At 40.7% G+C, this 15,000-nt stretch overlaps 2 protein-coding genes across 19 annotated transcripts in view; both read right to left on the reverse strand.

Annotated features, from left to right (window-relative positions):
- The window catches only part of LOC132859725 (WD repeat-containing protein 7), a 132,329-nt gene extending 130,086 nt beyond the window's left edge, over positions 1-2,243 (reverse strand). For both annotated transcript variants that reach the window (XM_060890597.1, XM_060890596.1), the window contains exon 1: positions 2,095-2,243. The gene's annotated coding sequence lies outside the window, so the exon portion shown is untranslated. The remainder of the gene's footprint in view (positions 1-2,094) is intronic.
- A 1,201-nt stretch (positions 2,244-3,444) lies between these two features.
- The window catches only part of add1 (adducin 1 (alpha)), a 42,955-nt gene continuing 31,399 nt past the window's right edge, over positions 3,445-15,000 (reverse strand). For 4 of the 17 annotated variants that reach the window (XM_060890602.1, XM_060890601.1, XM_060890600.1 and 1 more), the window contains 4 exons: positions 12,487-12,643; positions 12,001-12,306; positions 10,432-10,521; positions 3,445-6,269 (listed from right to left, as the gene is read on the reverse strand). In XM_060890602.1, the coding sequence (XP_060746585.1) occupies positions 5,965-6,269; positions 10,432-10,521; positions 12,001-12,306; positions 12,487-12,643 (858 nt within the window). In that variant the 3' untranslated portion in view covers positions 3,445-5,964. Of the gene's footprint in view, positions 6,270-9,770; positions 9,806-10,431; positions 10,522-12,000; positions 12,307-12,486; positions 12,644-13,516; positions 13,601-15,000 lie in introns of those variants that run through there. The other 13 variants (XM_060890615.1, XM_060890614.1, XM_060890605.1 and 10 more) reach the window with 9 other exon arrangements.

Below are 15,000 nucleotides of genomic sequence, written 5' to 3' on the forward strand. Positions count from 1 at the left end.
CACTTCCCTCCATCGCAAGTGCTGCTCGATGACATCATCAGCGTGGGCTGAAGCTCTAACGTTCCGAATGGACGTTATGGACCACGGCATGGACCACGGCACGGCCGTCTGATCCGGCCCACGCTGATGATGTCATCGAGCAGCACTTACACTAATGAACCCAAACTCTTCCACACACATTTCTGCACACGTGCCAACAGAACAGATCAGATTATTTTGTCACATTCCAATCGGGTTCTAATGCTGAAACATATCTGATATCTGGTCCTCCATCTGATCTAATTATCCGTTCATTCTAAAGTCACTGAGACTAAGATTAGATAAAAGTAGACAGAAGGCGGCACTTTTTTTTATCAGTTTTTGAAGAAGATCAATGAAAGTGACGTCTTTTAGAGCAAGAACCAATCAAATACAGTGAAAGTTAAATAAATAAATAAATAAATAAATAAATAAATAAATAAAGAGGATACGAAATTAAAAAGGTGTCGTGTTCAGCCACGTTCATCTGTACATCCACTCACTTATCAGAGCAAATCTCACACACACACACACACACACACACACACGACTTGCTGGAAATCAGTGTGTAAGGTCCAAGACATTGATCTGCTGAACCTCCAGACATCTTTAGCTGAAGATCTGTCCTACGACGCCTCCTGGATTACACAACAACTTGCTCAGACACTTCAGCCATCACAAGTCACATTTAAAACACTTTCATCTTAACAGTGTGTGTGTGACTTTATCCTGAACACACACACACACACACACACACACACACTCTAGTGGATCAGATCCAATGCACCTGCTCAGAGCCAAACCACCCAGACTGATGGATCAATAATATATGATCATGTGACATGCTGTTAAACATGTGGTGTGAGTGTTGATCATCACACACACTGTGTTGATAAGTGAGTGAGTGTGTGAGTGTGTGAGTGAGTGTGAGTGTGAGTGTGAGTGTGTGAGTGAGTGAGTGAGTGAGTGTGAGTGTGAGTGTGTGAGTGAGTGACACACACAAGGCTGCTGGCTAACAACAACACATCAACAAAACTCAACAACAACACCACACCAACAACCCGACAACACCCCCACAACAACAACCCGACAACAACACCACAACAACCCCACACACCATACCACAACAACACAACACCCCCACACAACAACACCACAACAACAACAACACCACAACAACCCCACACACCATACCACAACAACACAACACCCCCACACAACAACACTACAACAACAACACCACAACAACCCCACACACCATACCACAACAACACAACACCCCCACACAACAACACCACAACACACCAACTCAACACAACAACAACACTACAACACAACTCAACACGACAACACACCACCACAACACAACAACACCACAAGACAACTCAACACCACAACACACCACCACAACACAACACAACACCACAGCACAACTCAACACAACAACACCACAACACACCAACTCAACACAACAACAACACTACAACACAACTCAACACGACAACACACCACCACAACACAACAACACCACAAGACAACTCAACACCACAACACACCACCACAACACAACACAACACCACAGCACAACTCAACACAACAACACCACAACACACCAACTCAACACAACAACAACACTACAACACAACTCAACACGACAACACACCACCACAACACAACAACACCACAAGACAACTCAACACCACAACACACCACCACACCACAACACAACACAACTCAACACAACACCACAACACAACACAACTCAACACCACAACACACCACCTCAACAACACAACACGATAGCTTAGCTAGCCTAGCCACTCCATTCCGTACACAAACACATGTAGACTAAACACGTTTATGTTAATAAACACTACACAATGACAGTATGACATGTTTATATATGACAATAACACTATGTAGTGAGTGTATTATATCCGTATCCATGACGACTAGCGCTGACTGAAGCCCAATGTAATGTCGCAGCTTCCGGGTCTCTATCATCATCATCATTATTATTATTATTTATTATTATTGTTATTCCTGTGTCTATAAAGCAGTTAAGACGCAGCTCACCTTTTAAGACTTTTAGTGAAACATTGTCCTGGTGAAAAGACCGTAAATAAATAATAAAACAGCTCGTTATTCTGTGCTGCAGCTTGTAGCACTTTTGTCCTCTACAAGCCTCAGAGTCGTCAGCTGATCCACAGCCGCAGACTGACGTACAGTACGTCATTGCGTCATACGTGTTTCTACGGCATGACGCAACACGGCTGGGTAAGAACATACATCCTAAATTATAATATGATAATAATAATAATAAATAATAATAAATAATAATAAATAATAATAATAATAAATAATAATAAATAATAATATATATATAATTTATATAATATAAAGTTATGCAATTGAGAGAGGATGAGACATTCAATGCTTATATTATGATGTATATTTATATATATATATATATATATGTGTGTGTGTGTGTGTGTGTGTGTGCATGTATGTGTATACATATGTGTGTATATATATATATATATATATATATACACACACACATATACATATACACACACGCTTATATAAAGAAACAACTATTTTCCCTATTTGTAACGATTATATATATATATATATATATATATATATATATATATATATATATATATATATATATATATATATATATATATATTTATAAATGTTATATAATTATAACAATAATAATAATAAAATTCGAAATGTTTCATACATGTCTGTATATTTAAATATTTTAATTTTATTTAATAAATTTAATAACTTAAATTTTTATTTAGATTTGGATAAAATAATGGATTTAATTTTAAAATAATTTATAGTAATATAAAATAATAAATAATAGTTTTGGTCCAGAAAAAAAAAAAATCACAAAAATCACAGTATTATTTTACTCAAGTTTTTTTTTTAAACTGTGTTCATTCATTTTCAGGACAAATTGTTGTCAGATGCTTTATATAGTCCATTTGTCCTATTTGAAGAATAGCTATTTGAGCCTGAAGAACCTTTAAACACCACACGGTACTGAAAATGATTTTTTTGTTTGATGAATTTTTATTTCATTTACATTTTGTCTACTTTTTTAGGAACAAAATCTCCCACATCAGTATCAGTGTTCTTTTATTGTTATTCTTTTACACTTTCTGTGAATCTTTTGGGTTTATTATTATAACAGATTTATAACATTTTTTCCAAGCAGATGTATAAACCTGTAAAAAGATCGACTTCATGCTTAAAGAGAGAAAATCTGTGAAAGATTTTAATTTATTCAGCATTAAAACAATATTTGTAAAGAAGAAACTTTATTCATGGTAATCATAATAATAATAATAATAATAATAATAATAATAATAATAATAATAAGAGGAAGAAGAATAAACATCAGTGGTATGAAAATGAAAATGGGTTTTATTGTTGGGGAGGAAAATAAACACACATCAGAGATTTTCATAAAACAACAGGTCAGTAATGAGATTAATTCAATTCACAGAACGGTGAAGCAGATAAACAAGGCAGCATTTTAAAGCACACGGTTCTTCTGGAAACTTCTTTGCCTGGTCAGACACAAGCCCCGAGCTTCACAGGATGAAGGGGGAACATATGATTCCCTACAGAACAGAATGAATCTAGATACCATAAAATCCAGCTGGGAGAGAGAGAGTGTGAGAGAGAGAGAGAGAGAGAGAGAGAGCGAGAGAGAGAGAGAGAGAGAGAGAGAGAGAGAAAGAGAGGGGGGGGGGGGGGTTTGAGAGAGAGAGAGATTGAGGGGGGGGTTGAGAGAGAGAGAGAGAGAGAGAGAGAGACACTGGGGACAGAGAGAGAGTGAGAGAAAGAGAGAGAGAGAGAGAGACACGGGGGGACAGAGAGAGAGTGAGAGAAAAAGAGAGAGAGAGAGAGAGAGAGAGACAGACAGAGAGACACACGGGGGGGACAGAGAGAGAGAGAGAGACACAGAGAGAGAGAGACAGACAGACAGAGAGACTCATGATGTGTGTTAGTGGCTGTAGATTAGAGCAGCGGTCTGTGTCTCGGTTTCACATCACGTGTGTTTGGAGGAAATTGTATTATACAGAACATAAACACTGAGAGCAACATCAGAGAAGCAGCAACTGTGTGAGAGATCAGGGACAGGGATATTAAAGGTGACGACGTGGACTGAACTTCTACACGGTCATCATCCCTCCTTTTCATGTTCTCACAGTGTTTTAACAGTGTTTACACTGCAGCCCAAGTCTGTAGGTAAAAAATAAAATAATACCCACAGGAGTCTGGAGTCATTGAAAGGGTCTGAAGTCCCGTGTGAAAAGCCCCTGAACGGATTCACAGCAGTTCACTCGGGTGTCTTAAAGGCTGAAAATTGTTGTTTTTATTATCATCAGATTTGTATTAATTATCCCTTTAAGGCAACACACTACAGGTAAAAACGTTCATTTTCACCAAATGTTTTTCTGATTTATTTTTTTCTACACGTCTTAACCTGCGGCAATAAACCTCAAGACACAAACGTTTGGTTTCTTCTGAAACGAAGCGGCTTCGAATCAGGCTTTAAGCTCCGCCCACTGATCACGATCACGATCACGTGATCCCTGACATGTCAGTCATCACAAAGATCGTTCACGTCACGTTACAAATCCGTTTTTTTTCTTCAAATCTGTTTAATCTCCACTTTATAAATAATGATCAGAAATGATTCATTTAATTCCAACATCATCCCGATCAACATCATTATTTTTTTGTCCTGTTCGTGTTGCTGTATTGTTTTCTGAGCCGATTTTAATCCGTTATTATCGTCTTCATTGGCTTTCGTTTATGACGGCTCGACTATGAAATCTTTAATGTTTTCTATTTTCCGTTAGCACCAAGCTAAAGTTAGCCACATGGCAGCGAAAGAGATGGAGATAGAAGTTACGGAGACTCCTGAAGCAGCACGTCTACGTCTAACTGTGGATGGATGCAGTAATTGGGATGTTTTATATATTTCTATATATTTTTTATGGATATAATTTCGGTATTATGACATTAAGGTCAAGAGTATTTGCTTTGTAGTGTGACAGAAATTATAGCACAGGTCAAAATTTTTGAGGATTTCAATGCTTTAAGTAGATTTTTTTTTAGAAAAGAAAGAAAGAAAGAAAGAAAAAAAAAGGATTGCTTATAATTTGCGGAATTTTGCGAGTCAAAGACGTAAAATATTCACGTTAATCGGTAGCTTGAGTGAAGATTTCTTTCATTAAATATAAAACGTAAACCATATAAATCTTAAACGTTATGAAATTAAACTACGATAATGAGAAAAGTGTGAATATTTGTTACGGTATATACATTTTTATACGATTACACACGTCTTCGAGTTTCCATTAGCTAGATTACGGAGACCTCGGCGTCCCCCTAAGCCGGTCCTCGGCACTCGGAGACAAAACGTTACGGAGTCTCCGATTAACGATCGATTGGATACCGCAGTAGATTACGATCAGCTACAGAGTGTTAAGCCAGACATCTGCTTTGAAAGACGGCCAAATTTAACGCAAATCAATATGATAGACATTTTATCACCGTGCTGCTTTTTTATTTGTTTTTTTTTACTTAAAGACACTTGAATACACTGCGATACAATCCGAATACATTCTAGTGGTTAATTAAGCTTGGTAAATCTTTTTTCCGTACAAAAGCAGGGAGTTAAAATAAATCTCTGCTAAAAGATTCGTAGGGCGGAGACACGCATGCGTTATTAAGCCACACGAAACGTTTTAACATTTAAAAAAAAAAAAAACAACGTAAAAACAAAATGGACGACGTTCACAAGCTATAGGTGAACAAGAGGTTAGGTAAAACATTAAAAAAAAACACTAATTAAAACAAGAAAAGGAACCAGATGCATGTGGCTTTTACACCTAGGAGTTTTCTTCCTCTCTAGGACTCGGACTTCTTTTTGTTTTTCTTCAGAAACGACGGCGTGCGGAATTTTTTCTTCTTTTTGGAAGGGGATTTGTTTGGGGACTCGTCGCTGCCCGCGTCGCCCGTGGCGTCGTCAGCGGCGACGGGTTCCTCCCCGTCTGTGTGAGCCGGGGCGGGGTCTGGCTGAGAGGGGGCGGGGTCTTCTGCAGGGAGGGCGGGGGTGGCGGATTCCGAAGCCTCGTCGGGGGTCAGGTCGGGGAGGGTCTGTCTTAAAGTGGCGGCGTCGCTTTCGTCTTTAGGGCTCAGCTCCTGCTGCCGATCTGCGAGAGAAACGAGAGACGGAAAAGTAGACAGAGAAGAGAGAAAGGGAAAGAGGTATAATAAGTATTAGAAATAGGTTGATAATTGGTATGAAACGTAGGTCGGTGAAGAGGAACCTCAGAAAGCAGCAAAAAACACACAGCACACAGAATTCAGCTTTGGGTTTGCTTCAAAGAAAGAAAGAAAAAAAAGAGCATCATCTTACCGTGATGTAATTCTTAATAACAAGCAGCTCAGACAACTGAGACGATTATTATACAGATGTTAATAGCTAGCTTCCTGTGGGATCCGAAGTGGCAAACATCTGCGTATATGTTCAACCCCTTCACAACCGCTAAAAAAGTGCTTTCTATTAGAAGAGAAAAACCATCTGGGGAAAAGTTCTGGAACGAAGCAGACGCTGAACATCCTACAGCGACGTTGATTAGCTTTATGCTGCCACCACCACCGTGCTTCACTACAGTATGGAGGACTACAAACAAGAAGAACTTCTAGATTATAAATCTGTAAATAGTTCTGCTATATTTACTTTATTATTATTATTAATATTTATTATTATTTCTCCACTGTTCTGAGATCCCTGAATCTAAAACTTTCAATAAATAAGCATGTTTTTTCCCCCAAGCTCTAACTCAAATAATCAGCCGTTAACTTATTCTGGATTCTGGACTGCAAATGTCATGCAAATGTGCAACATAAAGGGAGCTACAAAAACCCCAAACTTCAGTCCTACACCTCAAATGTGTGTGACACACTTTCACTGGTGAATCACTGCACACACACACACTCAAACACACACTCAAACACACACACACACACTCAAACACACACACACTCACACTCAAACACACACACACCCACACACTCAAACCCACACCCACACTCAAACCCACACTCAAACACACCCACACTCAAACACACCCACACTCAAACACACCCACACTCACCCACACTCAAACCCACACTCACACACCCACACTCAAACCCACACCCACACTCAAACCCACACACTCAAACCCACAGTCAAACACACCCACACTCAAACACACACTCAAACACACCCACACTCAAACCCACACTCAAACACACCCACACCCACACACCCACACTCAAACCCACACTCAAACACACCCACACTCACACACCCACACTCAAACACACCCACACTCAAACCCACACTCAAACACACCCACACTCAAACTCACAGTTAAACACACCCACACTCAAACACACCCACACCCAAACACACCCACACCCACACTCAAACCCACCCACACTCAAACCCACCCACACTCAAACCCACAGTCAAACACACCCACACTCAAACCCACAGTCAAACACACCCACACTCACACACCCACACTCAAACACACCCACACCCACAGTCAAACACACCCACACTCAAACACACCCACACTCAAACACACCCACACTCAAACACACCCACACTCAAACACACCCACACTCAAACACACCCACACACACCCACACTCAAACCCACACTCAAACACACCCACACTCAAACCCACACTCAAACACACCCACACTCAAACACACCCACACCCAAACACACCCACACCCACAGTCAACACACCCACACTCAAACACACTCAAACACACCCACACTCAAACACACCCAGACACACCCACACTCAAACCCACCCACACTCAAACACACCCACACTCAAACACACCCACAATCAAACACACCCACACTCAAACACACCCACACTCAAACACACCCACACACTCAAACACACCCACACACTCAAACACACCCACACACTCAAACACAAACACACCCACACTCAAACACACCCACCCACATTCAAACACACACACCCACATTCAAACACACCCACACCCACCCACACTCAAACACACCCACACCCACCCACACTCAAACACACCCACACACACTCAAACACACCCACACACACACTCAAACACACCCACACACAGCTAAAACTTTCAACCCAGAATCGTCAAACACAGCTTTCAATCTGCTCAGCCAGAAGGAAGCAGCTTTTTATTATTATTATTATTATTATTAAAAAGGAGGAAGGAATACCGTATACCTGGAAAGATGAGAATCCGGACCATACGTTACCTGGTGTAAAGAACCTAAACACGTTGATACACAGCACACAAACACTTGGGAGTCGTGTGTTAATCTAATAGAGGGCCAGGAAGCGAAAGAGTCTGGAAGCTTTGCTACTGGAATAACCTCAAGCCACTCCGATCAGATTTCATTCTCAACACCAGGCGCTTAAGCGCAGAAATAACAATGCGTTATAAGTGGAGATTGGGATAAAGACCTCGACTAGAACTTCATGGTACATTTCACAGCACCCCAGAAGTTGTTGATTCGTTTTCCATAACGGCTGCAAATCGCCGTTTTAATACCTTTATCAGTTCCGTCACAACGTGCACCGATCTAACCCCGATTATAATCTTATTTAATATTATATCTTGTTATACAATGAAGGAAAATGGATAATCGCTATGGAAGGAGTCTTCAGTGTCGATGCCCAAAAACCATTCATTTATAGCTGCAATGACGCAAGCGATAACAGGATGTAACTCCAACAGCGCTAACGGTGTACAGGAACAATTCATACGCTTCAGAACTCGCCGTTACAGGAACATAATCGCCAGCGACAACAGCGGGGTGGTGCAATGTGGCGCTTTTGTTTTTTAACTTTTATCGATAATTAAGATGTTATTGATAACGATGCTTTTGGTTTCTTAACATTAGATTTATCATCTCGTCGTAAATTTTGAGAAAGACAGAAAAATCCAATTAAAAAAAATGCAAAAATGCACATCCTACATATCGTCGCTGTCGGGCGGAAACCTCGTATGTCCAAATTTGGTCAATTTCATATTTTTTCACATATCGATGCAAATCTCATAACTCCATTGGACACTTCAACTGTCCACCTCTTCCTCACTCCGTGGGAGAGCTTCACGGCATATTTCTCCTCAAGAAGAGTCGCAACGAATCAACACGTCTTCTGAGGTAAATGTCTTCAAAACACTGGGCTCAAAGAAAAAAAAATCTTGACCCCCGCTAGTTCTGGTGCTCGTCTGAGGACAGGAATTTAGCGCAAGACAATCCACTGCAACGAGGACTAAACCCTGTGCACTGCAGATAAGGTACGGCGTTTTTTTAATTTCCTGAAAAATAACGGTTTTGGAGATACGAGGATTCCGTCTGACAGCGACGATATACATGTATACACATACATATATTAATATAGAGATATGTACATATATAGAGGGTAAAAGAGAAAGAGAGTGAAAACTGACAGGAGCAGACCATTGAGATGATTCCAGCGAACAAAACCGAAAAGGACGTCAAAGGGTAAAGTTCAAACGGCAAACAGGTTAGTGCTGAGAGGAAAGAGGAAAGAAAACCGAATGAAAGCATGCAGAGAAGAAGAAGGCTACAAACAAGCATGTAGGTGAAAGGGGAGCTGGAGTTGGGACCGTACTTACTATGGCAACAGGTACTCTTTTGCATTTCCGTCTCCTGATTGTAAGGCAGCCACGAAGAAGAAAAAAAGCACAGTAGAAAAAAATGTCTATGCAAGTCAAAATCACAGCCACCATGTTAAAGAAAATTAAAAGAAAGACCAAAAAAAATGAAAAATAGACCACCAGGAGAAAAAAAAGAATGGATACACACCATTCTTGAAAAGACCCGCGAGAAATGAGGATGAAGAGTAGATGAGAAAATGTTTGAGGAACGGTGGAATATTTCGAGTGATTGAATTTAGATTACACCTGAGGAGTTTTACGCGAATCTCTTGAGGTCGAACGGCTCAGCTAAGAACCTCTAGATAAAATGCAGCAAATTGCGGTATCGGTGTAATCCAAAGTAATAAAGACCAAGAGGCGGAACGAGAAAATCGGATAAAAGTTATGATTTTAAAAGAGCCGAGTCATCGAACAGAGCAAAAAAAAAAAAAAAAAAAGATCGTTGATCCTCTTGATCTCTTATTACATACAAAGTAAAGAGCAAAAACATGATAAAAGATTGTTAAAGTTTATACTCGGACAGAAAAACCGTGACATTAGCATTAACCCCTGAGGCACACCAAAAAATACACACGGAGATCCATGCATAAGGAAGCACGACCGTCTGGTAGAACGTACCTTCACCTTCTTCTAGTTTAATTGGAGTGCTTGGCGGGGTACGGGTGGGGCTCGGACCTTTGCCCAGCTCCTCCGGCTCCTGTGGTTGATCTACGAGTTGGGAAGAAAAGAGGATTTAAGTAACACAAGAGCTTACAGAAGAAACAACCGTAAAATAGTCAGGGTCATCATGTTAAGCATAAGAACATAATCTCCTATTGCTGTAAAGACCAGAAAAATCAAAGGAGATACACACATTAGAGGGTAAAGCTCATGCAACCAAACCGAACAAAGTTACACACAGTTAACAATTTGCGTTTACCCTAAAGCAGAATCATTCAAACAAATCAAGACGCCCGTTTTATTCATCAATCAAACCCAGTCAGGATGAAACTTGAATCCCAGCTAAAGCAAGAATAAGGTGTCCATGAACTATTCGCTTTTGCCATTAAAAACCACACCAGGAAATGATCCACAGATTAATATAGGATTTAGGAAAGAGTTAAGCCACAAAACTGGGGAAAAGGGTGTTACCAACTAACATGATCTAGTTTGCATCAAGCGTTTCAGCTCATACTTAGCTTTCGTTACCGACAACATCAAGCGAAATGTGTTTTGGGAAAGGAGAGGGTAGGAAAAGACAAAAAGACAATGTTCAAGAGATGGATATGAACGAGAGGGTAAACTGAGGAGATGAGAATAGTGAAGATACTGGTGAAGAAGAAGAAGAAGAAGAAGAAGAAGAAGAAGAAGAAGAAGAAGAAGAAGAAGAAGAAGAAGAAGAAGAAGAAGAAGAAGAAGAAGAAGAAGAAGAAGGAGAAGAAGGAGGAGGAGAAGAAGAAGGAGGAGGAGAGAAAGACGAAGTAGGAGGAGGAGGACGACGAGGAGAAGAAGAAGAGGAGGAGAAGAAGAAGAAGGAGGAGGAGAAGAAGAAAAAGAAGAAGAAGAAGAAGAAGGAGGAGGACGAGGAGGAGGAGAAGAAGAAGAAGGAGGAGGACGAGGAGGAGGAGAAGAAGAAGAAGAAGAAGAAGAAGAAGAAGAAGAAGAAGGTGGAGGAGAAGAAGAAGGAGGAGGGGAAGAAGAAGGAGGAGGAGAAGAAGAAGGAGGAGAAGAAGAAGAAGGAGGAGAAGGAGGAGGAGAAGAAGAAGAAGAAGGAGGAGGAGGAGGAGAAGAAGGAGAAGAAGAAGAAGAAGGAGGAGGAGAAGGAGGAGGAGAAGAAGAAGGGATACATCAAGAGTTGGGTAAGGAGTATTCCTGGAGAGATACAAGATACAAAGGGTACATCAAGACAAGGACACAGAGAACGGGTATACTGAGAGATTTATAAAGAGACAATGGTAAGGAGAAAGGGTACCATGAAGCTGGGCAATGAGAAAGGGGTACAAGGAAAATGGGCAAGTAGGAAGGTACATTGAGAGCCAGATAAGGAGGAAAAGGTGCACCATCAGGATTTGCTGGAGTTTACCACCACAAGAAAAAAGATGAAGAACGGAGGAAAGGATGCAGAAACACAGTCAACCCCACAATTCCAAGTCTACAGAGGGCAGGATGGATGCCAGGCAAGGGCAGGCAGATGGCACACCAGGCTACCTTCAGCTTGGCTGTCTTGTTCAGGCTTATCATGCCCAGACAAGTCTGTGTTGGCACCGAGGGCTTTCAGAACAGCACAATGAAAGTCCTTGTGTGGTGATTCCGGAGGACCAGAAGGACTGATCCTTCCTGATCCTGCCTCAGGTTCTGTACTTCGGTCTGGAGAAGCACCAGAAGAAGAAGTAGAAGAAGGAGGAGGAGCTGTCATGAGCCGATTCTCCACAAAACTGTGCTTTGAGGAGACAAGAGGAGTGGAGACGACTCCTGAATCTGAGACCAGCGAGCTGCCAGGTGCATCAACCTGTACTGAAAGCAACAACAGTTTTGTTCCAATGCTGCGGAGCTACTGAACCGACCCGAACTGTACTGCGACTATAAGCCCCGGGAAGGAACGATAGAAATTATAAAGCGTGTAACAATACTTCAATACGTCTCCGTTTATAACGAAGCAAAAAAAATGGTAGAAATGTTAAAAAAAATTCTTACCATCTTGTCCTTTCTGTTTGAGCTCCACTTCTTTACGGTACTCCTCCAGCTCCTGGTCGGTGAACTTATTGAACGGATTTGGTCCGGTCTTGGTGACAATCACACGAGGCTGGTATTCCTTTTCTATAATGGCTTTAGAGGCGGTCACTAGCTCCCCCTGTAGGTGAAAAACACCACATACAGGGTAATACGCATTGATTAAACGCAAAGGTTCGCCAAAATGTTCAGCAAACCGTGTCAATATCAGGGTCAACATGGTATAATCAGAGATCTAAGGAGCTTTGATTTAAAAATGTTGGTGGAATTTTTACTTTAATAACAACAAAACAACAACAAAAACTTGTTAACTTTACTAAGACAAGCTTGGAGAATCACAATTTTAAATGCAACACGACCTGCGTTCTGTAAACTGTGGTAACAAGACACCGTTACGACTAAAGCCCTATTCGGACGGGATTAGTTTTACGTGGGGACGTGGGGGTAAAGTAATTATTACCAGAGCTTCTCTGTGATTTTAGTCCCGTCCGAATGTGCCGTCTCGGTAATCATTACGGACAATGTCAGTAAAGATTACAGCGACTTTTACCTTCTGTAAAAAGGTCCGGAAAAATTACCTCAGGTAATACTAATCCCGTCCGAATAGACCCGCTGTAAATATGTACGGTAAAATTCCGTCATTTCCTGTTTAAAAGTAGTTTTTGGCACGTTTTGCAAGCACGGCGGCGCCATGTTGTCTGTTTGCGCACGTGATAACAGGAAGCAACGTCATACGCACATGACGACAAGGAGGTTACTGTGGTGCGTAAAGCGAGTTACCCCTCCCACTTCTGCTAGTTTTACTCAGATGTCTTGTCCCGTGCGAATTGGCCAATTAATATTACAGACGTCCTGAGGTAAAATTGCATTACTCCACGTCCCCACGTAAAAAATAATCCAGTCCGAATAGGGCTTAAGATGAAATGTTGTGTATGGTTTTTTTTTTTTTTTAAGCGTCGCAGGTGGAGTGATAGTTATACTATATACTATGTACCTTTCTAACAGACCTAGCAGGACTATAGCTGTCTGAGAGGTCAAGGCCATCGATACACTCCAAACAGTCAGACAGAGGAGCGTCCTGCAATGGTAAACCTTATGAGCAGTGCATAACCCAGCACCATTAATTAACACACACACACACACACTCCCACAAACACACACACATACATATAAATTTGGATAAATTTACGCTCGAGACAAAAATAATTTCTGAAAAATCAGGTTGGTCCCAGTCTAGGTTCAGGGCCGGGCAAGAGAATAATACAATACTGATATATCTATGATGTTTTATAGACATATTACATCGATATATAATAAATTATCTGATAAATACAAAAGCTATTGAGATTCTATAATGAATTTTCGATGATGATTTATATTTACATGTAAGATATTTATATACATACATATGTACGATATTTAAAAACACTTACATTACTACACAATCACAATAATGAATATAGTATATCGTCGCTGTCGGGCGGAAACCTCGTATGTCCAAATTTGGTCAGTTTCATATTTTTTCACATATCGATGCTATTGGTCAGTCCCCACGTGGGTCTGTTATTTTTACAAGTTATTAACCAATCTAAAGTCTTGAAAATAGCTTGAGCGCAAATCTCATAACTCCATTGGACACTTCAACTGTCCACCTCTTCCTCACTCCGCGGGAGAGCTTCACGGCATATTTCTCTTCAAGAAGAGTCGCAACGAATCAACACGTCTTCTGAGGTAAATGTCTTCAAAACACTGGGCTCAAAGAAAAAAAAATCTTGACCCCCGCTAGTTCTGGTGCTCGTCTGAGGACAGGAATTTAGTGCAAGACAATCCACTGCAACGCGGACTAAACCCTGTGTACTGCAGATAAGGTACGGCGTTTTTTTAATTTCCTGAAAAATAACGGTTTTGGAGATATGAGGATTCCGCCCGACAGTGACGATATATTCTATAGCCAGATAGTTATCATAGCATAAGTCCAATATTTTCCAAAAAAAAAAAAAAAAAAAAAAAAAGTGTCAGTGTAAATAAAAACGATAATAAAATTAAAAGAAAATAGGCTAATGTGGAAATGGTGTTCGCCTTAATCTGAGCTTATATTCTGGAAAACGTTCCACTTAACTTACAGATACACACAATCTCAAAAGCACGCACACACAAACGCACACACAAACACACACACATGCACTGAGCATTTCCTAAAACAAGCACATGGGACAGACTCAAGCCGAATGGTTCGAGGTCATGCACTGCAACATCAGAAACCAAAAAAAGTGCTAGTCAAACCACACACAACATTTTCCTCTGGCGCGTAACACGATTCTGTTGAAAATTCTAGCAATTCTACACTAATCCGTCCCTTCGGCTCGCCCTCTTACAGTAGGAAGGTTTACACTTAAAGACAATTTCTAAGTAAACAGTAATTCGACAATTCCTTCCACAGACCTGCTTCGCTTTGGAAAAAGACGAAGAAAAAAAACT

The sequence above is a fragment of the Tachysurus vachellii genome, chromosome 17 (genome assembly GCF_030014155.1).
Source record: "Tachysurus vachellii isolate PV-2020 chromosome 17, HZAU_Pvac_v1, whole genome shotgun sequence".
Classification (NCBI taxonomy): Eukaryota; Metazoa; Chordata; class Actinopteri; order Siluriformes; family Bagridae; genus Tachysurus; species Tachysurus vachellii.